Raw genomic sequence first — 26707 nt, 5'->3', positions numbered from 1 at the left:
GGTGCCGGGGGGGAGGCGGGGGAGGGCGCCGGTTTTCCTCTGCAGGGCGAAATACGGTTTGAACACATGCAAGCCACGGGAAAATCGGGATTCGGGGATTTTTTTCCTTCAAGCCACGGGAAAAATCGGGATTCGGGGACCTCGTCCTTCGAGGGCTGGCAGCTGGCGTGTGCTGGGCTCTGGCACAGGAGCCTCGGGCAAGGTGTGCAGGGCAGGCCTCGGGGGGCGGAGGTGGCCTGGCTGGGCAGGTGAGAGCCCCACGGGGGCAACTTACACCGCTCCCTTGAAGGGCAATGCGCAGCCCTGCTTTCACCCCCCACAATCAGCGTAGAGCTCGCGCGAGCACAAGCTGAGCGGGGGCAGTTGATCCATCCCTGGAGCTGGCAGGCTAGTGTTGGCAAAGCCCAAGGCTCCAGCGCGCCATAAGCAAGTCACACTCCTGCCTCTGTTTTACATCATGCCTCTGTCGGGGCATCTCAAAGTAGCACCCAGAAAAAGCCAACGGTAGCACCGAGGGGTAAACTGAGGCATGAAGCAGTCACAGGAGGAAAACGCAGCTCTCCCAGGTGCTGGCTGTGTGTCCTCGCCCCCGAGTCAGCATGGGGCAGCCCTGGGGGTCTCTGCCGGTCCACCGAGTGTCCGTGCCCCTGGGCAGTGGGATGCACTCACTTGGTCCCTGTACCCCACACCTCTGCTGTAAAATAACCCCCATTTCCATCTCCCGGGCGGGAGGGAGGACTGAATGCAGAAGCAGCGCGAAGGACGCAGTGACTGCAAAACACCATGTCAGCTCTGCAAACCACTGCACTGTCACCACTGCGGACAGGTCCACCACCGCCTCCTATTTACAAATGAGTAAACCAAAATCTAAACTCTGGCTTCCAGGCTACTAATCCACAGGGAGGAGGCAGCCTCCACCCCCCTGGGCATCCCGCAGTTCGGCTTCCCCGCGCTGCACCTAGCAAGCAGCGGAGCTCGGGGAGCATAACCTCGCTGCTGGGAAGCAGAGCCAGCAGAACTTTCCCTGATTTATACTCCTTCTCCCACTACAAGCAGCTTCTGTGGAGTTCCTGTCCTACCCCCAAGGAAGGCGCTGGCTCCTGCCATGCTGAGATAAGCCGCTTGCCAGTGTCAGCGCTCTGGAGATAAGTAAACAGGAGGCGTAATTTGATTTGCACTGATTAAGCTGCTCTGGAGGTAAAAATCTAGAAAATAAAACACAGCGAAGACCCAGAATTTTCTCCTTGCAAAATTGAAAATATTTGCGTTTGTAAAAGTTTCCAACCAAGAGTTGGTTTTGGGGGGTGGGTGGGGTGTTTTTTTTTTCTTTCTATAAGGGGGTGTTTGGAAGGAAGGGTGGGGTATGGGGGGCACTGAGCTGCCCCGTACCCTTGCGTTGCAGGAGAGGAGGGGGTGAAGGGGGCCAGGAGGGATGGGAAGCTCGAAGGGCTGGGTTACACATTATTTTATTCCTCCACTGGAAAAAATAATCACTGCATAGAAGTTGTAATCACCAGATGAAGCCCAGAAATACCCGCTATTTTACCGACAGAAGACAGACATGGGGTGAAAGTGTTAAGCCAGAAGCTGAGGTCTGAACGTGAAGTCTGTCTCCCCTGCAAGCACCCAGCACTGCAGCTGAGCTCCAAAGGCACAAAAAGGAAGTTTGGGGCCTAAAGTCCCACTGACAACAACTGGGGTCAAGTCTGAGACTGCCATGTGGGCTGCCAAAAACATCCCTCTGTGATTCCACATGCCAGTCCGCAAGGCGGAGAGGATAACGCGGCCGTGCTGCACAGCATGTGCAGAGGACGTGTTTGGGAGGCGCTCAGACATGTGGAACCCATAAGAGTCTACAAAACCAGCAGATCACACCCTTCAGAAAATATCCCTCTGTCCCCAGGCCCCCCGTTGTCATTTATGACTAAACTTCGGCGGGGTGCAGAAGGAATTTGAAAGCCTTTTCAGAGCTGCTAGCAGCCACTCTCTTCCCCATCCTCCTCCCTCGGACTCTGACAGACTGTCGCTTGCACTCCAATCCTTTCCTATTTTGTCCTCTCTGCTACCAAACCTCAGTGCTCTGTTCATTAACTGCAGTTCCGTTTCCCTTCGATGATTAACTCCAACTGTCCAAACACACAGGGCTCTGGGGGGGCTGTTCAGATGCACAAATGTAGGCGTCGGGTGCCATTTTCCATGCCCCAGGGTACCCTGCCTGGCCCCTGGCTGCTGCCCCAGGAGGGAAGGAGGGAGCCTGGCGTAGGTCTGGTGCGTATCTGCCAGCCCTACACAGACGTCTTGGATCCCTAGCAGTGCCTAAAACGGAATTAGACACCTACGGTTTGGGCACAAGAGCAGCTCCCCAGATCACTGCATTTTTATATTTAGTTTCTTTGTTTTTCTTGGCAGGGTGTGGAAGGAGGCAAATCCAGACTCTTGGGAGGAAGGGGGTGAAAATGACCCCACAACTTGACTTTGTGTCTTTTTTTCCATAGCCCTGCTCTCCAGAACGTACACATGTGTTTTGCTATTGCTCTAACTGCTCTCCCCTTGCTCCCCAAATATTATTCTGCAGCCTCCCACTCCTTTTGTCCACATTGATCTGAGACATGTCACCCTTCCTATACATAAGGAATCCAATCTGCAAAAATGTGGATTCCCACAAGAAAGTATCCGCTTTCCTGTTAGCTGATCACAACCCCTCAGGAGAAACAAAGCCTAAGGTCTCCCTTCAGCCAGACCTCCTAATGTAAGCAAGCTGTTCCCTTCACCAGTTGCCCAGCTTACATACAGTTTCAAATTGATGTTGTTAATTCAGTGACAGATGCACAAGGTGCCATTAGTGGGTCTTCTTAAATGGAAGCATAATTTTTACCCATCAAGATCCTTTTACCACGCTGGTGCTTGCAACCTTCACTGGGGAATATGGAGCCACAGCAGGGAGCTGGTTGTAATTTCACCAGTCTTGCGGATATGCAGTGACAAGAGATGCGTGCTGGTTTTGGGGGTTAGTTTGAGTCAAAGCATCCATGTTCATGGCAGGTTTGCCTCTTCCTACACCAAGACTGGGTCTGGTTTTGGGTTGTTTGGCTTATGATTGTTTTTGGTTGATTTGCTGGGCCGAAACCAACGCCTGCCCTTATGGGTGGGACAATTCGTATTGGCTTTACTGGAGTTGTATTAGGGCTGTAGTGACTTTTGCCAGATGAAAGGTACCTCACAGCAGGGACTGGGACAGCATGTCCCCAAACACGCTGGAAATGAGGCTTCGGAGACTAAAGTACCTCAGTAATACAAGCTGAGAGCACAGTTCCCCTGCCCTTTAGTAGCTGCCTTCACTCGGAGCCTGCAGACAAGGGGACAATTAGTGGCGCTTGCGGTGGGCTGAGTTTCTGTGATGTGGTGGTTTGCCCGCTGGGATCTCTTCTGAGGTCAGCAGCCCATTTTGGATCATGAAGCACTGGACAGCTTTCAGATGGGAACAATTTTTGGTAGTAGCCATCATTACAGGCTGCACATGATATCATTTAATCTTCAATAGATACTTAAGGAAGTCTCCATAAGACTGGCTTCTGAGCACAGCTGCACACTCACACATGCATGTGACAGGGAAAAGGCTACTAAAGAGAAAAGAATTACTCTTATTCCCTCTTTCTCTGGGGGGACCATCCCCACTGTGGGCTCTGTTTCATCCTGCCAATAAAACTGGAACCTACACTATCACTTGAATGTTGCAAAACTGCTTATCAACCCATAAACATTCAAGGGAATAATTGTTCCCTGTCAGACCATGTGTACTGTGGGTGGGTGGGGAGGCTATGGTGGAGAAGCCAGTGCCAGAAATGGCTTTTCTGCAAAGCCGGCAGCCTGGAAGAGGAGCCAGGGGAGAGATCCGAGTGCTACACGGTGTGCTGCAGAGAATTCAGGTGCAAGCTACAGGAATTTTCTCACTGGAAAATCCTTCCAAGAGGCAGGCAAGCTTGCCAGGCACCAGATGTTTGTGACTAGTTACAAAGAGCTGCAGTCAAAGCCCTTCAGACGCAAGCTTCTTTTGTGAGCACACTTGTGGTTTGCTGGCTGCTCCCTAATTAAGCTGAGCCTGGAGGAGAGGAGGCCCAGGGATCTGCATCCGTTTCAGCCATGTGAGTCTGAAGAAGGTTTTTACCATTTTTATTGACCGTGGGGCCAGTGCCGTGGAGTTTGCACACAGCAGGAGGTAGGGTCAGCGTGAGAGCATTTGAAAAATGCCAGAGGTTCCTAATAAAGAAGGGAGGGTGTTTTGTGAATGAAACATAGAGGAGTGTTTCTGGCTTGGTCAGTCATGTCCTGGGTGACCTGGACTTTGCTGAGATGTGGGGAGCTTGAGTTAATCTGTGCTAGGCACTGGGACGTGCTCTGTCCCTCTGTGCTCAGGAAGCCTTTCCTGAGTATCCCGTGGAGGGACTGTGCCATACATTTGGGAACCCTTGGCAGTAATGAGGCTGTTGCTGGCTCCAGTGTTGCCCTGCAGCTCAAGGACAGAACAGAGACGGTTCCTGAAGGGCAGCACTAGTGGTTGGTGCACAGTACTCTCTGGATTACAGTACCTAGAGAAACATGCCCAAATAGGACCTTTTGGAATAATTCTCAGGCTTCTCTCTTCTGGGGTTGAAGTACTGGGTCCCTGATACTGTCTTCTGCCTGCTGTGCCCAGAAGAGCTGGGCTGGGCAGTGTGCGCTGTGGCTGGACAACCCCGTGGGGATACAGTGTGAACCATTTTTCATTGTGTCTATTAAGCACCAGATATAAATGCCCAGGTATTTGGCATCTTGTTCTCTTTCCCTTTTCTGTGTGTATGTCTTCCCCTGAAGCACCTGAGATGGGGCACAGGCAGAATGGGATTACTCAGCGATGCACACGCTCTCAGGGGTTTCAGATATCATGCTTGGTGGCTGTTCAGAAACAAACCATCTGCAGAAGTCTACACAGGATCTAACTGCTGTTTGCTCTCTGTTGTGACCTAAAGGGGATTTGCAAAGGAAATAGAGACAGAATTTTCTCAGAGGTGCCCAGCAAAAGTATGAGCCAATGGACACAGGTTTCAAGGCTGCAGCAAGCAAAATTCTGACTATAAAAAAAACCCAAGCCCCAGAACAATCAACGAAGGTAGTCAAATACTATAGCTGTGAGTAATGTGATCGAACTCTGAAGTTGGCCCAACTTTGAGCAGAAGGTTGGGCTAGAGACCTCCAGAGGCCTTTTTGACCTACATTTTGCTTTGATTCTAAGCATCTAATAAATGACCAACTTTAATTGCTGTTGGACTTACTGACCTATATGGCGTCTCCCAGTCTTTCAAGTCTTGCAGCTTCTTAGACGATTAATGCCTTGTTAAATCACACTATGCAGAAGGAACAGACATCCCTCCAAATGCATGGACTACCACCCAGACTGGATACTCTGAAAGGCTTCTAGGAAAGGCAGGGAAATAACGTGGCACATTTCTAACAGCCCAAATGCAACCCCTTCCCTCGCCTACGCTATGGGCAAGAGCCAACCATGGATGACATCCCAATACTAAAACTGGTATTAAACAGTGGAACTAAACAATGACAGTACTTTCCCACAGCTTGCATGAGTGCAGCTACAAACTCCCGAGTCTTTTGTTTTGCAGTTTAAAGACAAAACAAATCTAAGAAAAAAATTCCTCCTTGGAAATGTAATTCCTTCCACTGAACAAACCAGCAAGCAAAATTCTAGGGGCTGAGTTATGCAGGAGGTCAGGGTGGAGGTTATGAGCGGTCCCTTTTTGGCCTTAAATTCAATGAAAATCACATCTCCAGCAAAGTCAATGGCAGTTTTGTCCCAGTGATTTCAGTGGGGCCATGGTTTCCGGGCATGGATTTGTGTTCTGCCTCAAGTCAACCCTGCTCCCATCAATCATACCTCTGTCAAACTAGTTAGAGTGAATGAGGAAGGATTTGGTCCAGGCGGAACAGCACCATCTTAGCTCAAACAAATGGAGTCTTGTTTCGGGGGCAGATTTTCCAAGAGATTTCCGTGGGCTGTCACCTGTGAATTAGTGTGACTTGCTGAGGGTGCCCCCAGGTCATGAGATGGGGATGCTGCTGTACCATAACTTAGCCCTCCATCCTGCCACACTTCCATTCATTCCTGTATTTCTATTCGTTTGGGTTATTTTTTTTTCTTTCACTTCCCAAAACAAAAAAATTAAAAGGTTTCCTGTGTGATTTGATGTGGGAAAGAACCCCACCAATGATCTTCCCAGAGGCTTGCTGTCCTCCCTTCCCCCATGGAATGAGAGAGTGGCTTGGCTAAGTGGGACTTTCAGTGGTCTGTCAGCAATCTCAGCTCACTATCTAATTACTTCTTCCCCTCAGGCTTCAGGACTCTTTTTTTGCCAAACAATTTCTGGTCCAATTTGAGATCCCTTTTGCTGTGTGCTGTTCTTTTGGGACCACACCACCCCAACAAACATTTCTGGCTTGACCAAACAGAAATTGCATTGAGATCTATATAATCACTACTCTGCACTCATTTCCATTACAGAGAGACAATTCCCTATTAAATTTCAGAGTGGTTTATTGGCTCAGAGAGACAGCAAAGCATCAGATCACAGAGGGAAGAGCTACGATTTGGACAAAGCATTATTTGTCTACATAATGCAACTTGATATTTGTGTCTATAACTGTATACAGACTGGGGAATCAGACTTTACCTTTATATACAACTAAATCCACCTTCGCTGCACATATATATCTGGTAGATGCTTTTAGATACTGCATTGCTGTCACCATGCTGGGTGCGTCTAAATCAATAGGTCTACAGATTCTTGTAAGTTAAATTTTCTCTCTTTTATCCTCTGCAAGAAAATCAAAGTGACTAGATTTTTCTGCATTGAAGATCTCTCCTTTCTGACATAATATATACTGTGTATTAGATAAAGCGTGCCCAGCCTATAGCCTATGAATCAACTGTGTCTCCCAAGAATGATTTATGCTGCCCACAAACCATTCCTACTACTCTCTTTCCTCAGGATCCTTTTGTCATCTCTATTGGCATGCATGAGGTACATCTATCTTGGAACTAAAATGCGGGAACCACTATGACCATTCCACACTGCTATGGCGATGCACACACACATTAGGTTGTATGACTAAAAATACTCCTGTGATGCACCGTGTCTGCATATGGGGCACCACAGCAGCAGCAATCCCAGGTACATGGTAATGGGCTGCAATGCCTGTCCCTGAGACTCCTGCCCAGGCCACTGACTTAAAGATGTCTCATTCATAGCCACTGAATGACTGAGCCCCTCCTTGGTTTCATCTGGTGATAAAAATGCCCAGGCCTTTGGAGTAGGGAGACTTGGTGAGCTAAAAGACAGCATTTGGGAAGGGTGGGGCATGTGGGGAGACTGCTACCAATTCAGAGCCAAGTGTAAGTGCTCAAGGAGGTTTCAATCTCGCTCCAGATCTCCACCCTAACTCCAGGGTGCTGAGGTCCAATTTGTTTCACTTTGTGCTGTCAGAGTGATTTGTCTTTGCATCTTGTTGAAGTTCCTGCTGTGTGCTGCAGAATCATTTAAGACTTGGCTGCTGCTTTTATAGAGAATTACCCTTTAAGACCTGAATATGACAAAGCACTTAGAGCAAGGGAGTTTTACTTTGATGGGACTACTCCTATATTTAATGGTAGCCATGGACTTGACTTGGTTGGATCAGGGGATGGGATGTCATGCTGTAGCCTTTGTCAATGTAAATTCTCACAGAAAATTCTGGTGACTGTATGCCTGATGGTATCACCACAGTACACGTACACTAAACCACCAAAACAGTGATGGTTTCCTTATAAAACAGCAGTGCCTTAGACTATGTATTAGTGTTTACAAGCATTATAGTTGACCAAGTTACATCTTTACCTAGATAATGGGAACTGAGCATGACTATTTTATGATTGCTTTACCCAGACAATCTACTTAGCCATCTGAGATCAGCCCTGTTTTGGGGCAACACTGAAGCAAACTTTTATCAGCTTATACAAGAAAGAGAAAAAGTGGTGATGACCTATACCTAACTGTTAATTCATCCTGGTTCAACCACGGCAAATTCCATGCAGCCAAACTCCTTCCATCTTGTTTTGAGCTATGGAGCTCTTGTCTCACTCCACAAAGGTAGTGTGTAGGTTAATGGCAGTTTATTTCTCTGGCCGCTGTGATTTATGCAGTTTGTACCCATACCCAACTCCTACAGCTGTGCTGTAGGATACCGATTGTGGGTCAGATGGCGAATGGGATTAGGAACCAATCAAGGTTAAAAATGGCCACTTTTTTTGGCTGGGTTATGCTGAGCTCTGATCCCTTCTCTGGACCAGTTTCCTTCCTGGCCACACAATTATACCAGCATGACTGAGGAAAGGGCCCAGGGGAGGAGATGAGCAGTAGTGGCAGGATTGCGATGGGAGCAGAGGATGGTGAAGGCCACTTCAGCTGGTACTGCTGCCAAAAGAAACGTTCTCTGAATGACAGCCCAGTGGCATGTCCGGCCAAATCCTGTGGAAGTCCTCAGTGTCAGGGACAAAATCCTGCTTTCCAGCCCAGTGTGCTCTGATCTGATTTATTCATTTCCCAGTGAGTTTGGTAGCTTTTTGGCAAAGTGAAGTGCAGTGATAGGGCATGGGGTAGTGGGTGCTGAAAGGGGAAGAGCCTGGTGCTGAACAGCAGACACCCCAAATTGAGGGCAAGCACCAGTAAAAAAGGTACTAGTGGGAACATGGTCTCCTGTGTAACAGGGATAGAGTAAGACATTTCATCAGGGGAAAGTCTTAAACTGCTCTTCAACAGTCACAGATCTGGGTCTTACATTTTGATACGGAAGGAAATTGGGTGAGCAACCTCTCTGTGAGAAGAAACTGTGTGGTACGGAACCTCTCTTTGTGTATGTCTCCCTTCTCCAGTGCTCCACATTTCCAAATACTAAACCAAGACTGAATTACTGCACTATAAAATGAGTTGAACCCGCCGTGACCTGAAGACTGGTTCAGTTTACAGCCAAGTCCATAATCCAAAAAGCATGAAGGATCAGCAACGGGAAGAGAAATAAAAGCTCAGAGCAGAAGGAGTCAGCAGGTAGTCCTTAACAGTCAGCTAATCATAGTGAATAATTTATTGCAGCAATGCCACTGAGACTCCACTAGCTTTTAAACCAGTATTTCCTGAAAATGTTTTCTGCTCCTCTTGTATCATTTGTAAATTTGAAATCTTTTATCCCTGTCTGCAGTGCAAAGATGTTTGCAAAGGTCTCAGGAAATGATGCCGTTCCAATAAGAGCCCAATTTGACAGAAGTCCAATACATTGTCTCTGACCCCACTTGATTCTGGATGCTCTAGACAAAGGCCAGCCCTTTCTGAATACACCCTTGGCTCGGTGGCACGCCAGTGAGAGGAGTGTTACACATGCGCCAATGCCTCTGACAACAGAAACCAACCTGCTGCCAAATCAAACACTCTCCTTGAACGTGAGGGTTTATAACCCCTCCCCAAATCCTGTTCAAAACCAACCAATTCAATGGTAAACCTCTGGATGGGGGTGGTCACACTTTTAGTCCTATCTTCAACCCTTCTAAGCTCTTGACCTCTATTGTATCATGAGGCAAGGAGTTATACAAGTGAATTGGGGTCCCTGTAACTGACTTGAATTTCTTGTTTCTTTTGCCTTTTTTGATTATCCTGACGTTTTATGATCAGTCAGAACAGAGACCAATTTGTCAGCTTCCTCCTCCCCATCGTTCACTAGTTTTTATACATTTCACATCAATCCCTACTTTATGTTTTCTTAAGTTACTGGTCTGTCATTCCTTCACCACAGGAAGCACAAGTTTAACCACTCCATCAGTGCAATTACTGACTTGACAATGCTTCATTATGCCCTAAAGCAGAGAGGATCTCTATTTGTACTGCAATAAAGCAGCTCTTAATTAGTCTATTGCTCCTCCTGTGTAAATATCTCATTTTGCCTCTGGAATTGGGAAAGTTCACTCTATCTCTTGCTGTTTGGAAAAGGCCAAGTGACATCACAACAGCAATCTTTCACTTTCTGGACACAACATGCTGATTACTTTGCTCATGCTGTTGACAAGCAGGTGATTTCTCTCTGATCAGACACTTAAAGCTACTGATTTTGCTTGTGCTTTGTATTGCTTGGTAGGATGGGTCCAACTCAGCTCTTCTTTTTGCATGTTTAAATGGGAAGTCAATCCATTACCATTGCTTTGGATTCACAACAATACTACAAGTGAAATTCTTCTGTAATGAGAATCCACAGAGCATTGTGGAGACTTTGTGGCAAGGGACAGAGTATTTTCATAGCATGCTTCATTTCATCTCAGAGAAAAGGATAATGCTGGGAAGAAACGACGGAAACCGATACTTGGCTGTCACAGGGAAAATCTTTGTCAAGCTATATTCGCAATGGAATTTTGGGATGCCTCACATTTTATCTTGTTTCCAAAAGTCTTTATACCCCTCGGGTTCTTTTCAGACAACCAGAGAATGCAAACACTGATAATAATGTTTACAAGTCTGAGAAAAAAGGCTCACCTTAAGTTTCGTTGCCACTAGCCTTCTGTGGAAGAAAATAACACTATACAGAAGTATTTCTTACAAAGCAACCAAACACGACCAGACTCTCCTTTAAGGTAATTTTATTTCTGGTGATAAGTTAAACAATTTCTCTGCTTGTTTATTTGCTATATGGAAGTCCTCTGGCTGACTTCGTTAATCATTCACTCTCCAGCTTGGAGTTAATTGTTTACTAACTGTTAAGCTGTGTGCATTAAAAGATGCCTTTGGGCTCTTAAATCAGTGGGAATATCTCACTAAAAGGAGAGAGACGTGCCTAGTACTACTACTACTACTGCTTGGGCATGCTGGTCTCACAGCTCCAGGCTATGTTGCTTCTGCTCCATGTACAAGTGTCTTGGGATGGAGCAGAGTTACATCCCTACCTGCTGGTTAAAATATACAAACACCACTCACAGATAATATAGTCACACAGGGGGGCTGTAATGGCTTGCTCCTTCTTTCCAATTGCTCTGCAATGCAAGCAAAAAAACCCCTAATGACCCTTCTCTGAAAATGATGGTTTTGGTCACTACAGCCTCAGCAGCTTGTGGGAGAGTGGTGCTGGCACATCTTATCTGAAGACCCGGTTCCAAAGAATTTGCTTTGGTTTCCCATGAATATTGGATGGTGCTGACTCAAGATGGGTATAACCCAGCAAGACAATGACTCCTTTTTGTTGTGCTTTTTCAAGGCACGCCAAGCCTTGAAGGGCTTTTTCTTCTCACAGGGAAGAGTTTGTGGAAGCTGAGCCTAACATAGAGGGAGGGGGATTATGCCCACGTTGGATGCTGTGTGCTGCTGCTACAAAAAATGACACTGGTTCTGCAAGCCACTACTGAACTTCCAGAGTGTCTCAGCATATGGTTAGCAGGATAGCAGCCATCTTTCTGTACGTGATACTCCCTTCTTGTCCAGCTGCAGATTTTGTGAGGTATACCAAAACGTTTGCATTCATTTAATACCTAAGAATGACCAGCTGTCAGATCATAACTGATATGGACCAAAACTGGGTTCAAACAAGCGACATTCAAGAAGAAGCCTTTGGCAGGGCTTGCTGAGTCTGTGAGCTAGCCTCTGAACATGCAGGAGGAAAACAGAAAGGAGAATATTAAGCCTCAAAGTGATGGCTTTGGGTAGCTTCAGGATTTCCACAGAAGTCAAGCATCAGGAGGAGAGAGCATAAAAATAGAAGCACAGAGTCACATTAGGCTCTGCAGCCCAGCTCCAGCTGCATTCCAGTTTAACAGCCCTGCATTCCCATCTGAATCACTGTGGACTAGGTGCCAGATACCCATCTCAGTTGCATCCCCAGTAATACCGGAGGACTTATGCCCGAGTGAGAATAGCGAAAGCAAGATCAGGTTCTGGCCCTGCATTAGCCTCAATTCTCCTCTCCAGACTCATCCAACTTGCTGACAAACCGAGTTAGTTTTCTAGAGACACATGGGTGATTTACTCCAGCAATTTAACGAAAACGTGGTTTTGACTGACTGCTAATGGGATCGCCTGAGATAGGCTCAGCTGCTTAGTGTGGGTTACAGTTTTTCTTGCAAACACAATAAGCATGGAAATCTATCTAGGATGACATAATAGGAAAACATTACAATCTCCCTTATAAGACAAGCAAGGTTTTTATATGCATTTAATATAAATGTCTTGGTTTCAGCTGGTTTCTTGCTACAATTTTCTGCTTGTGTTTCTTCCAGGGAGATTTATTTTTCCATTGTAATTTTTCAGTTTGTTTCTGGCACTGGCAATGTGCAGGAACAAAATAATAACGATCAGAAAAGACAAAATCTCTTTCCCCTCCCCCCCTAATTTTACCTTGTAGAAAGCACATTAAGGATTTCCCCTCCCCTTTGCACAGCAAAGACTTGAACCAGCCCATGCTGGTATAGTGAAATGAATCAGATACTATGGTAAGCTCCCAGATACCAGGGTTATCAAGTGAAATTTTACAATCTAATTAGCAGAGGATTAAACATTGTGCCTCGCTGAGGTAGTTGAACTGCTCTCGCCAGAGGGGTTTTACCACCTGTGTAGGGTAAGAAGTCTTTTCACTTGCTCTACAGAGGCTAAAAGCACTGGATGGAGAAATAATGAAGCCTCAGCCACTCTATCCGAGTCCTGTCCCTGATTTAGGCTGTGCATTTTCGAATAGCCCTGCCAACAGATGGGGTTTGCAAGCATCACATTAACGCAGAAATGCTCATCTAGGCTGTCTTTTCACTGCTGTGGTCTCTGGATTATGGCAATGGACAAATTCTAGCCCGGAAATTTCTGCTCTCCCTTCCCACCCAGATTTATGACCACTTCTGCTAAGCCACAGAAGTTCTCAGTGGTTTATACGTAAGGCATACATTGCTCTGGGTCTCCTGGATTTCATATATAATTTGCTGAGACAAAAAATAAATAATTCCCAATCAAGAGAAAACTGGCATGCTATTTTTTTAGGGTTACACTGCAGAAAATGGGTAGGAGATGCTTAAGGCCCTGATTCAAGGAGCAGTGTGAGAACTAGAGGTAGGTTAGTGGAGGGACAGAGAGGCTGGCCAAGATGTTACCAAGCTCTAAAATTAATATTACAGACTGAATCACACTGAGCAGCTGAAAGGAAGAGAAAGCAGAGAAGCTGAGAAAGGAGGCTTGACTCTTCTAGTGGAGACAGCTGTCTCCTCTCACGCTGTCAGAATACCTGACTTCTTTTGTTCTTTCTTCTGCTGTTCTCCACCAACCCTCTCATCCCATCAGGATTGATAAAAATTGCTATAGCTTGTAAATGGCTGAGTCCTGTCATGGCAGGGCATTATTTTCCTCCAAAGAAATGTTCCTGTTACTAAGACTGACTTCTGAAGGCATCTTTTAAGGACATGTCTTCCCTGGGGGGTTGGCACTAATGGAGATATGTGGGTGCAAACACCTAGCCTAGGCATGTTTTAAACTATCACGTGTCAGTATGGCTTGCCCTGTAGGTAATGATTGATCCCAAATAGGTGTGTCTTTTAGAGCACAGATGCTCTGTGAAGACGTCCTTACTCCCCTCATCCTTTTCTTCAAGGAATAAAAAACCCCATTAATAGCCTTCAGTGAATAAAAGGATAGTCAATGCACCTATTATTTCCTCCCATACGTCAACATTTAATAAATTAAGAGCTACTTTTGTCCATTAATTCTTTGCAGACTTTCAGACAAGTTTAGGGAAAATGAATATCCTTCAAAATCACATGAATCAATGCCAGCGTTTGGCATATATCACACCCTCAAATCAAGCTTTAACAGGCATAGCAAGCCCAGGCCTTGGTAGAAAAGTAAACACTTACCTTTCTTGGTTTCACTTTGTCATGGTAGTCATATTGAAAAATCCCCTTGTAGCTAAGTCCTAACCACCAAGGAATTCCCTGCTTGTCCTGGAAAAGAAAACAGAGGGAGTTATATTGAATGAGATGGGGAAATGCTGGAGATTTCCTAGGTTGTTATTCAAGGTGAAGATTTGTTCCTAAGTAATATATTTCAATATCGTGAGTTCTGTTAAATTACCCCCGCTGAATTTCCTCAAGTCACAAAGCTCCATGGTGCTTAGGAGAGATCTGTTTCACTTTTGGCCATGATATATAAAACAGTTTAAAATGCATCACATGTGATCAAGTTACTCAAAATGCTGCCAGGGGCGGTGAGGAGGTTTGACATGGGTCCCTTGTGCAGTGTTGCATCCTCTTTCTCTTCTCTGTAAATTATTCAGTCTGAACACTCAGAGATTGGAGAGGAAGGAAAGTGAATCACCCAGCTGACTTGAATTATGTGGAGGGATTTTAGCATTAATCTTGAAAACGCAGCAGTAATGGGATCTGAGAGCTACCAAGTGATAAGGTCTGACAGGCTCGGACCCAACTGCTTTGTGTCTGAGTGTGCAATAAAATGGCCTTATGGGGTAATGGCTGATATCTGATACTAGCCTCTTTGCAATTTACTGAACTGGAGTCCTCAATGAAATTACATCTGTTCTGTTAACGTGATAGAGAACGGCAGGGTAAAATGCAGCTAAAACAAACCCCCCACATCAGGCAGAAGCAAAACCTATTATGTGCAATATTTGCTGCCTCACTGCTGCTCGCTGGTACTTACTGATCATGGGGAGCTCACTGGAATAGCCCTCAGGTGTTTGCAGGCTTGAACACCCATCCCAAACCACCAGATCTTTCTTGACTGAGAGGAGTCCAAGAGATCTGTATGGAAAGGGTGCTGGCAGGATCCTGCCCTCTGGCAAAAAATGAGGCTAATGCTTTTCACAAAATGCCATGCACATTAGCAGGAATAGACTAGAAACACATCTGCCTGAGACAGGTACTGTCAGGTATTTGTGTTTTTATGGTACCCCATGTGTGCAAGATATTACAGATGTATGAAAAAACATATGATCTGTGCAGAGGGATAATGACGAAACACATCAAAACTTCAGGAGTGATAAATGAGGGAATATGCTCTGAGGAATGTGGATCTAGCTTTCTTTATATGTTTATTGATTTATCTACTTAAAAAAATAACAACCCTACAGAGCTGGTCAGGAAGGGAAGTAGTAGTAGTAATAATAATAATAATAATAATAATAATAATAATAGACTGGAAGATTTGGTGATAAATCATTAGACAAAAGAAATGAGGGATTTCATTAATACCTGCATGAAATCCACATAGTTAGAACTGGAGAGCTGTTTGAGGAGGGAAACATGTTATCTCTAGAGTGTGGGCCAATGATTAGGCATTAAAAAGATGTACTATATCTGTATCCATCTGCCTGTATGTCAACTGAAGGGAGCTACAGTCTGCAGGTCACGGCTGGCTCATGGATCTGCAGGCTGAGAAAAATCTGACTTCTGGAACTACAAAAAGAAGTGAAGCATCAAGACTGTCAGCAATCTGGCTAGCTTGTCCCTTTGGTGCTGGTTCACTGGCATGACCAGAACCTGTGGGCTGAACATCTCCAGCACAATAGGACTGCAAGAGTTTTATCTCCAAGCACAGGATTTTCCTCTTTGGAGCTGTATTTACCAAACATTCACTACACAGTTGAAATAAGTTTATCCGACCACAGGAAGTGAAACGAGACTTTAGTAGCAGCGTATTGTATTCTGAAAGCAGGATGGTTATTTGTACCTCTCTCCTTCCCTCTCCAACAACAGTTTAATTCAATAAATGACCCTTTTTTGTAGCACGTACCTTTACTGCGTAATAATGCACTCCATATGTGGGGAGGGATTCTACAATGCTCATGTAACTGCAAAACAACACAAGAGAATAACGTGTCTGAGAGGCTGATCTGAAAAAAAAAGCTTTAATAAATAAATAAATAAGTATAGAAATACTTAAAAATAAAGCATTAGACGAGATGGGAGGCATAGTTACATATTGTATTTACAGTTCAGTGTAAATACTTCCTGATAAAACAAAGGTCACAAGAAGTCACTATTTCACTTACTTCACAATTGCTTGACCTCTTGTCTGACCATTTAGCTTCTTGTAATGTTCAATGACTCGATCCTCACTGGAAAGGAAGAAATGAGATGCTTCATATAATGGCAGCATCGTGACTAAGAATCTTGCCAAAAAGTGAAGAGATACTTCTGTAAACACAGCTACAGACTGAGGGAATGAAAAGATGCCAAGCAAAAGTGTTTAGGTGAGGAGATTTGATGCAGCCCAGGGTAAACAAGGGGAACTCACAGACGAGAATAAAAATGGTTTTCTAGGAGCTAGCTTTCTGGAAGAACCTTTTTTACTCACAAACATGGTATCTACGTGTGCTGACTTTTCCCTCTCTACTTTCCTTTTCTACAAATAATTTAGTGGCAAACAGATGTATGTTGGAGCTGCTCAAGCTCTGCTTTGCCCTAGCTGGTGCAACTTCTTTCCAAGCCCGTCAAGTTCTCTGGAAGCTAGCAAAGCTTTCAGAAATTGGTGGCCAGTAATAGTTCGAAGCCTCACAGAATACTCCTCGCTGCAACTGCACATGACCATGTACAGGAGCATTAGTGGAAGTACTCTGGAGAAACCTCTCTGAGCAAGGAGTTGAATTCCCAGTGTACAATGTCTGTAACAGCAGGTTAAACAGTGGCGGGGAATGTTTCCAAGGCACTCAAACTTGGGTCCCTTTACTGTTAAAGTACTGATGTATCTGCATACTTTTGGGTTATACTAACTTGCATTCCCCAGGCAGGTCCTGGCTATGCACTGGGAGTTAGCATGGGCCAGGGCCCATTCCCAGCACTGCTTTGGAGACTAAGACAGATTCATGGTATAGATGGATGCTGTTCCACACCAGTGGGCCTCTGTGTCAGATAACAGTTCTGGGCATGTTTGATAAATACACGTTGAGACATTCACCTGTACATGGAAGAGATGTAGCATCCAAGAGCAGATCAGCATGACCCAAATAACAGACTGAGAGACATCTGTAAGTTCACTTTTTATTAAAGAGTCTCATTCCTTCTCCAGTGAATGGGCAGCAGGAGAGCACAGAACCAGAGCTATTTGATGCATACAATCAGCTGTGCTAGCAAGGTCACAAGCATGGTAAAGTATAAGCTGATGATCTCCTTTCAAAGCTTCACAGCACTCTCCTGTGATTTCAGTAGCATTCCACCCAATCTATGGCCATGCAAGTCATCACAGCCTCCAAGCCTGGTACTTTCAGACTGGTCTGACTTTGGTTCTTCTCTAACTTCCAGCAATGTGATGCCCATAGGACCAGATCTGTTACATTGGCATGACAGAATACCCAAGTCCTCAGGTTTAAATCCAATCTCTTGCTCTTTATGTTGCAAGACCAAGAAATAGGAATCTGTTGAGTCCCCTCGAGATATTGTACAGACCTTACTAGTCCAAGAGGAAGGAAGCCTAAACTACCTTTATGGCACCTTTGCGCCCTCCCCACCTGGCACTGCATAAGGTTCCAGTAGTACCAAGTGTCTATCTAATGCCATCATGCTGCATGTGGTTCAGGGCGATGTGAACTGGAATTCCTCTCCCTCCCTGAATTTCCTAGGTCCAGCTGGGGCCCCTAATGGGGCCTTTAAAGGCAGCCACATGGTTGTCCATCATGTGGTAATCCTTCCCCAGGCAGAACTGAGCTATTTTTATTGCTAGACAGTGTGAAGGAGGATGGCAGTGTGGGATGGTCTGGCAGATGACTGCAACTGCTCAGAGATCACTGTGGGGACTTTTATGGAAAACTGAAAAGCATTTCCAACCCTTCTAACATGACTGTATCTCCTCATTGCTGCCTTCCCCATATGCATCTTTCTGCCAGAGAGATCTGTGTGGAGCCATAATCTCTGCTAGAAGGAAGTTCACCTGTCCCTGCTGGGCCCAGCCTTCATAAGGCCCTCAGTGATGTCACAGGTAGAGGCCACACAGAGCCTGCTGTTACATCACACAGAGGATGTTCTCTTCTGCAACATCACAAGGAGGACACAGTGCACTGTGACATGACAAACAAGACATACTGTGCACAGATGGGGCATGGGGCCTGGCACAGGGGAGCTGAGGACTGTGCTTCCATCCCTGGTAATGCAGGGAGGAAGGGAGAGGACCAGAAACACCAGTGTATGCAGCACAGAGCAATTAAAAGTAGACAGTCTGTCGGATTGTCAGCAGGGCCAGCTGTTCCCTCACAAGCTTGTAATTTGTCTGAGAGTAGCTGCTTTCCTTACTCACTCACCAAGTGACTTCCCCCACTCATTCTGCAAAAATAAAAGGGCTCTTTTTTGGGGCAAGGTGAAGTGATGTCCCACCAGCAGGTCACAGCAGGTACAGGGTACTGACTGAGTCAGTGACAAATTACATGGGTAAAGGAATGGTCTAGCTCTCCTATCGAATCTCTCAGAATAATTTTAATGTTTAGAAAATGATCTGGAAGCTGTAAATTCAACAGCTATGAAGCCATGTTCAGCCCACTGATCCAAGCAAGTACCACAGATGTTATGGGTGTGCACATGAAGGCAGGGCCTGAGTCTCCTGCCATGATTATCATAAACAGGATTACTTTTGGAGCAATAACTGAATTACATGAGTGTTCAGTACTGGAAGATCTCCAAAAAACATCATTCTTAATAGAAAAGATAGACAGAGAGGGCTTACAGCCTTTTGAAATTACATCTTAAAACCATGATTACATGTGGATGAAATTCCTCTCTGTCTCAGACAGGAACAAACCAGGAGTGACTTCTCAGAAAACAATACAGTTTCTCCAGTGGAAAATGCTCTTAGCTTTGGTTTCCACTCTGTGCAGTTTATTGTACAGATCAAGCTCTCATATTGATGCCATTCAAGGAAAGGATAGATGTACCTACAAGCTGATTAGCTAATGTAATTACCTGGATGTGCTCTGCTTTCTTACAAATGATTATTATAAAATTATGGATATGTTCCCAGACCATACCCCTTTGGTTGGGAAGCCAATTGATGGCCCATTTCCTTCAAAAGGGCAGATTAGATGTCAGGGAGCCTTCCTGAAAATCATTGGCATGAATAAAGTTACATTCTCAACCCATACTAAAAGATGGGGGATAGTCCAGGCTCTACCCAGTTCTTCTAAACAAATGCAGGCAACACTCTCTATACCTTCACTGCTTCATTAGGATACTGATGATCTTTCTTTTCATTGTATAATAATATGAGGTCTACAGATGTTAAGTTCCAGATAATATCATCCTGGTTTCTACTTTTGAACACACACACACACACACACACACACACCCCTGAATTATCCATCAAGTCATTAATATTTAAGAGTGGGATTTTCTGCCTCTCACCTTTCCACAACACTGAGCTAGTCACACTTTGGGGAAAGAAACAGATACTGCAGAGCACAATTCATCCTGACAGCAAAGGGAGCTGTGGGCACCTAGCTCAGGTGGAGAGGTCTACACTGAAGAAATAAATGTTCATGGTCAGATGAATCCCACCCCAGCTGCGTGACAGTTGCTCCTCTGACAGTTCTTTGAACTTCCTTTTCATTCCCTGTGCAAGAAGGATCATCCAGCACAGAGGTCACTTTCTGCCTCCAGCTCTGGGACAGAGGGGGAAGCCCAGCAAGTGCTGGGGAAAACAAGCAAAATCATTCACGGGTCAGAAGGAGCATTAGCAGAGCTTATAAACATTCTCCCCTGTCATTTCAGCTGTTCATATCTAAGCGGCTGCCATGCTGCTATTGACAGCTGGGAGAGTGCTGGGACACTGCCTGGACCACCAGCTGACATCTCCTCTCCCCCTGCTCTGGCTTGTTGCTGTGTCAGTGACACAGAAACTCATTCATAACGCAGGGCTGACAGAGGATGCTTAACTAATGTGGAGACACAGAGGCTGCTGAAGCACTACCGTCTGTTTGCCAGCACATAAAACATTCCCTCCAAAGCTGCAAAAATTAGTACATGGAGATACCCTGCAGCAGACAACTCTGCTAAAGATCTTTAGAACTACCAAGAAATCCCTCCTGTCTCAGCAGCTTCCAGAACTGTATGGGAAACAACTTGCATGGCCAGAGTTTCTCATCATCAGATCCAGATTTTCAAAGGTAATTGTTTCCCCCCTCTCTTCCCAGCACACTGAGCTGTTTTAAATAGCTGCCCACTCATTGCTGTGCCTTATTGTTGTTCTGTTTCTAACCTTTGTTCATCTTGATTATATTCTTGAACTTACTAAGGTCTTTATTTGCAGTCGTGTGCTGTCCCACTGAAGCCAGCAGAGCATCTCTTGCGCCAAAGGGACGAAGAGCAGGAATAGAGCCTCAGCTCTGTGTTGTATTAGAGAACCTAAGTAGTGATTTCCAGCTGATATTTTCAGAGGTGAATTTTCTGGCAATGCTGATGCTTCAGGTTGCTAAAAACAAGCTTGCATTCAAAGTCTGTTAGAACCTGGGAGAAGTCTATCCCCTCATCTGTTGAAAATCGAATTCTAGCACCCACTTTAGTGCTGTTGCATCTCCTCCTTGCATTTTTACTGGCAACCTAATACTGGGCTGGCTTGCTGGGAAGGATCAGAATTGAGATAAAATACAATGACAATGGCTGGAAAGGAGTGCTGTGAACTAACACAGGTTGTCTCCTGTCTCATTGTGTTTAGTTTTGTGTCAAAAATAATAAATACTGTCAGTTATTTCCATGCGTGGGCAAAAGAAATCAAAAATTACGGTCCCAGTTCCTGGATTGTGTGGGAAGACCAGAAGCTAAGTTTTAATTTAAAAGCAAAAAGCAAACCCCAAACTCCTTGCTTCCTTGGTAATCAGTGAAGCTAAGAGATGCTTGAGAACAAGATGTGCAGCTGATTCTTCTTAATCTGTATAGAGCTGGAAACAAAATCTTAATGATATAAAAACTACAACCTTCATCTTTGTTGTGATGTCTACAAATCCCCAAGAAGAGGTTACAGTGAAGGGAAAGGCCTGCAGCAAGGGTATGCAACCAGAAGGCTCCATGAAGGTGGAGTCAGAGAGGCACCAAACTGTGCTGATTCAGCCCTTGCTGCATCTAAGAATCCAGGAATAATCCCACTGGTTTTACTACTTTTGATAGGAGCAACAGGTGATGCTTTTTCATGGTGTGTGATGGTAAAGTTATTTCATACAGATCTATCACAGTATCTTGCTGAAGGTAACCTATTATATTTTATTGCTTCTTAGTTCATTTCAGCCTATACAAATGTAGCACAGGGTTCTTTTGTTTGTTTGTTTTAAACTAACTAGAGCAACTACCCATCCCACTCCTAATGTTTTAAATGTTTCTTTCTGGAGCTGGAAATTAACTTGCTACTGCTTTGTGCTAATGCTGAAGAACTGCAGCATAAAACTGACTGCACACAGAAAACAGGATGAAATTTGTATCCAGTACATAATCTGCATGAGATGCAGAAGGGTCAGAAAACACAGTTTTAAAAATCTGTCCTCTTAGATCACTGAAGTTTGATCTGTACTTCAGAGGCTTTTAATCTGATTGACCTGCAGCCTCTACTTCAGTGTTTCAGAGGGTGTTTAAGAAAAAGCCACCATTAAAAAATAATGAACTACTGATATATAAAGAGGTCTCTGAGACCTGGTTACTTAAGTAAAATCGCAAGGGAGTCACAGGACTGTAGCCACTGGTTTTATTGGAAACAACCAGCTTCCCAGCCTGTGACCTGTTGTTAGTCATATAAGAATTCCCACGAAATGCAGCTGCAAGAAGTGCTGTACCTTGTGTATAACTGTAAATACTTGAGTGGAATGCATGAGGTTTTTACACGGCTCTTCTTGCTTCAGGTGACTGAACATAGCCCAAACCCAAGGAGGGTGTCATATGGACAGAGGCAGTCCCAGACCTCACTGAGATTTCCCAGCAGAAGTCCTTAAGATAGGCACGCTGACTAACACCTGCCGACAGTAGGGGCAGAAAGATCCTGATAGGCAGACGAGGCCTGACAGGCAGCCGAGGTTGTCACTGCTTTCCTGCGTACGGATACCATCACAGGTTACTGAGGCAAAGGCTATGTGGGCACTTTGGTAAGACCTCGGTCCATGTTACTGCTGAAGGGTCTGATTTGCCTCCTCCATCCATGGCTACTTGTTCCCACCACTCCTCTTGTGGTGGCTGTTAGCTTGAGCTACCAGGCTGTCAGTCAGACCTGGTCACCAACCTGGCTGGAAATGCAGTGCTTTTCAGTGTGTGGATTAGTCTGTGGAAAAAGAGGTGCTCCAAAGAGGGAGACTATTCTTCCTCCAGTGAAATGGCAGCCTACATTTATCAATTTTTCATAAAGATTTGGCTTGGTTCTTAAACAGAAACACCAGGAGACTGTGATGATCTGCAGCTTTTGTGTCAGTGTTCCTAACCTCAGCCAAGGACTTCGAGTCTCTCCTGATGTGCCCAGAAAGTGATTAGGAGATCTCACAGACTAGCTTGCCTATAGCTTGACAGGAGGTACAGCTAATTCTGGTATTGCAGCCATGCTAGGAAAAGTGGATGGCCTTCCAGGCAAAGGGAAGCATTGAGATCATAAACTACAATCTGATTTGTTTCCCCCTGCCATCCTCAGATTACCAAGATGCAGAAATTAAAAGAGTAGCAGATAAAGAAGTTCACTCCCACCCCCAGGCTTCTAGCTTAATGCTTTAAAGGCAAACATGAAAGAGGAACAAGCAGAAAATCAAGTGAAAGCATCTCCTGTTAATGAACAGTCTTTCCCCAAATTCTTTCCTATTTGCACAGATAAAAGGGATAGGCAGGGTGGCACAAAGAATCTATGTGTGAGGCATACAAAATTTAATTGCGACCCTGCTCCTACCCTGGATTTAATTTTGAGTGCAGTAAAGGCAGAGCTCCCAAGCTTCCACCTCTGAACAACACCCAGTCCGTATAAAAGGAGAAATATATCTCTTTTAATTCAGCTATGCCATAGAGGATTTTCAAGATGAAGCTCAATCACTCAAAAATAGAGCAGTACAAAAACACTGACATTTCCAATTGGGAAAACTCTTTGCGCGGATGTAAAGTGCTGGGAAGCCTCTTGATTTCATCAGGACACTTGCATGTTTACAGTGAATTTTTCTGGCCAGATATTACTGCAGCCATTTGGCAGACAGGGAAACTGAGGCCCAGGGTGGTAGCTGTACTTGTGTCGAATCATGCAATGAGTCAGTGGCAGACACAGAACTAGGAGGCAGGAATCCCTGCATCCCAGTTCCACTCTCAGATCACTTATTGCCAGAGCCAGGTCCTGCATAAGACACTGCAAAGCTGCTCAGCTGAATGATACGTTACCAGTAAGCGAGGGAAGGATGCTCCTTCAGCGCTGGCGTTGGCAGGGCCGGCAGCTTCTTTAATTCATTCCTTACAACTTCATTGCTGAAAGAGAGTTCAAAAGGAGGATCAGGCTACGAGAAAACAACCACAATATTTGATATGAGCTGACCTAGCTGGCAGGCCGCTACAGCTCTACATCTGTTCCTCCTTAACAAAAGGCATGGGGGTTTCCTTTTTCTTCTCTCTTTATTTGTTTTATGGCAGCCCATTTAACTTTTCCCTCTATTATCAAAATTGAAGAGAAGCTCTCCCAGATGGTTATGTTGAAGCACTTCCTACCTGTGACTGGACACGAAAGCCACCATGTCACATTTCATTGATCAGGGTCCCACAGACAGGTTCATACACAGAAAAAAGCAAGGGGAAGAGAAGAAAAAGCGATTCTTTCAGCTGCAATAAAGTACCTTTATTTAATGCCTTACAACCTGCTCTAAAAAGTAATGATTTGCTTTCTTAGCATCACAGATTATTAGCCTCTTGCCCCAGTGACCTGGCCTTTGCACAACATCTTCACTGATAAGACTCCTGCTTGAATTTATGTCCTGCTACATGAACCCCTCTGTGGGACCAGGCCCAACTTGGCTAACATTCCCCTCCTCTAGTGGCCACACTGGCTAGCTGGAGCAGCATCACTGCACACCAGGGAGAAGGGAGAGCTCGTGAAATGGGTGGCAGGTTCTTGCAGATGAGATGAAACCATGAGATTTTCTCCTACAAACCCAAAATGCCTCCTTCCCACTTTTAAACACACAAGAAATTGTGTGCAGATGAAAAAAAAATCCCTCAAAGGCTTGGGAAGGAAGACAGTGTTGCTGTCACTTTGAAAAGTGTAGAAATACACAGCCAAGAGGGCCAGACAGGACACTGAGGAGTGCCAAAGAGTTAATGTTTATTGGCTTACTTCTTAATAGCGTTTTTTTTTTTCTGCCTTCTTGTACCCTGCCCTTTATCCTGCTAAAAAGTGTGGCTGTCCTGGAGCTGTGGAGGGAGATACCTCTTCCAGAGCTCCAGATTTCCTAGCCAGCTGGCTTCTCTTGTAGGGCAGCAGGGCCATTCACCAGGCAGACAGGTAGTCTTGGCATCCCCAGCTCTAGACTAGCCATCCTAACAGCTGCTAAAGGCCCAAGGAGCCCTTGGACGTTCCAGGTCACCCTGAGTTTTGTTCTTGTCTCTGGGACAGTCTGTATGGTGTCTCAGAGAGATGTGATACTGCTTCAGTTGTAAAAATCTTCCTAGAGCATTTCTCCATTTGCACATCCCAGCAGCAGGCTCTGCCTCAACTGAAGTTTGCAGGTTAATTGCTAGGTTAGGCCATAGGGTAAACCACTAACATAAATCCTGGAGCAGGCATTTTGGGTATGTCTACAGGCATTTATTATCATGACAGTTCCCTGACAATCAATTAAGTAGTTTTAAAACAGGACCACAACTCCAAGTCAAGACAAATCTATGATGGAGATGCCCAAGTCTCAATTAGCTTCAGATTTTGCAGGGTGAAGATGTGTAAAACAGCACTTACAAAAGATGACTAAGGCAACCATTTCCATGCTAAGCATATAGAGAACCACTCCGTAGAACCTCATATGCCAAGTCAAATGACTCTTGACAAACAGTGTTTGAACACCCACTCCTGCCTAAATTCCATGGTCACTTGACCATCAGATAGATCTTCCTTTGTATGTGCAAACGCTCAAAAACTATTCAGATTTTTTCTTCCATGGCAGGTAAATATCTGCACAAGTCTGAACAAGAAGCTGCTCTGTTCCATGTTATCTGCTGATCTGGCTGCTCTGTTCTGTGACTGACAGCCTAGAAAACAAGCTGTTGCTGTTTACAGAGTTTACTGGGTCTGCCCAGAGATGTCTCCTCCACAGCGTGTGCATACTCAGCTCTTACTGTTTTCTGACATTTTGAAAGAAACTTGGAAAAAAAAAAAAAAGAACCCAGCACAACTGAAGCACAAGCAGCAGTCACTGCCCTCAAGTGAAGTGTTTTTGAGGCTGGCTGATCACAGAAGGAAGTTGAGAAATTTCCAAAACTTTTCTGGGAAAACAGGGAGTAATCTCCAAACCGGGACTTTCTGAGCTCAGAAGACTGTCAAACAGGGCAAGATTAGTGATGACTAACTATCTTTGAGAGTCTGGGAAAAAGTCTGAATCAGTAATGGCTCCCATGAAAGAAAGGGCTAACACCAGTCAGCTCCGTCTTATGTCAGTGAGGAGCACAGCTTGCTCGCACTGTGATAAGAAGTCTTTTAAGCATCAGAGAAAAAGATTCTTAGTGATGTTGTTGGATGGGATTAGCATTTCTGCTCAGTACCTAGAAAATACCATAAAGGTAGTGCCTCACAACTTCAAAGTACCACATGTATTTCAGGTAATTACTTCCAGGAACAAAAAGGCATTTCATTCCATGGTCCATATATTCACTAAGTCTTCTGGCAAGACTTGTCTCAAGACAGATGAATTTAGACTCCCAAAAGGATGTCAAATCAAGAAAAAAGAAAAAAAATAATGATTCAGGTTGCATTTGAATTAGTGGTCGTGAGGTCACTTTCCTCTTGGCTCTTTTTAAAACACCAAACCCCTTAATTTTTAAAATGTTTCCAGCAGGATCACAAGTGGTTTTGTACTTACTGCCTTTCCCTCTCTTTCTAGTGAAATATCTCAGTGTGTTTATTTTATTACTGTATTTAGAAAGTGTTTGTTTAATCCGGTCACTTGTGCTGCATTTATTTTATATGTGAAAATGTCCTCCATGGTTGTTATATATGGAAGGGTTCTTTTGATACAGATTTATTAATATACAGGGGAAAGGCTCCAAACACAATTTCTGTGTCCTCTAGACCACTTAATTCCTGCACTGTGGTGGAAATTATAATATTTAAAAGACTGAATAACAATCTGAAAACTGAACTGGGAAAGCCATCTGCATTGGTTCCTCAAAGCTGGTTAGATATCCAGAAATAAGGTTTAATGACTGGAGAATGGACCTAGAAAACAGAATTGCTGAGTTCTGGTCTTAGTTCTGGTACTGCCTGTTTAATGAGTCTTGGCCAAATAACTTAGCACATCTCAGTATTTCTATCTACACATGGGGGTAAAAGGCCTACCTAGCCACTGCATAAGCATTTTGTGAAAAACAAAGTTTTTGCAAAGTGGCTGCAATAATTTTGAGCAAGATTACATATGCAGTTGTGTCAGGAAATCCATACATTTTCCAGCATCAGTAACAAAACAAAACTGCAGGTTAAAGTTA

The 26707-nt window shown here is 44.7% G+C and overlaps 1 protein-coding gene across 6 annotated transcripts in view; it reads right to left on the bottom strand.

Moving 5' to 3' along the window:
• FRMD4A (FERM domain containing 4A) overlaps window positions 1-26707 on the bottom strand; it is a 377723-nt gene that overhangs the window by 41885 nt on the left and 309131 nt on the right. For all 6 annotated transcript variants that reach the window (XM_026841093.1, XM_026841094.1, XM_026841095.1 and 3 more), the window contains 4 exons: window positions 23408-23491; window positions 16096-16161; window positions 15837-15894; window positions 13943-14029 (listed from right to left, as the gene is read on the bottom strand). In XM_026841093.1, coding sequence (XP_026696894.1) covers window positions 13943-14029; window positions 15837-15894; window positions 16096-16161; window positions 23408-23491 — 295 coding nt within the window. The remainder of the gene's footprint in view (window positions 1-13942; window positions 14030-15836; window positions 15895-16095; window positions 16162-23407; window positions 23492-26707) is intronic.

Source organism: Athene cunicularia (genome assembly GCF_003259725.1).
Source record: "Athene cunicularia isolate RWA chromosome 1 unlocalized genomic scaffold, athCun1 chr1_part2, whole genome shotgun sequence".
Lineage (NCBI taxonomy): Eukaryota > Metazoa > Chordata > Aves > Strigiformes > Strigidae > Athene > Athene cunicularia.
The sequence above is the reverse complement of the archived record's forward strand: the minus strand, read 5'-3'. Positions and strand labels throughout refer to the sequence as shown.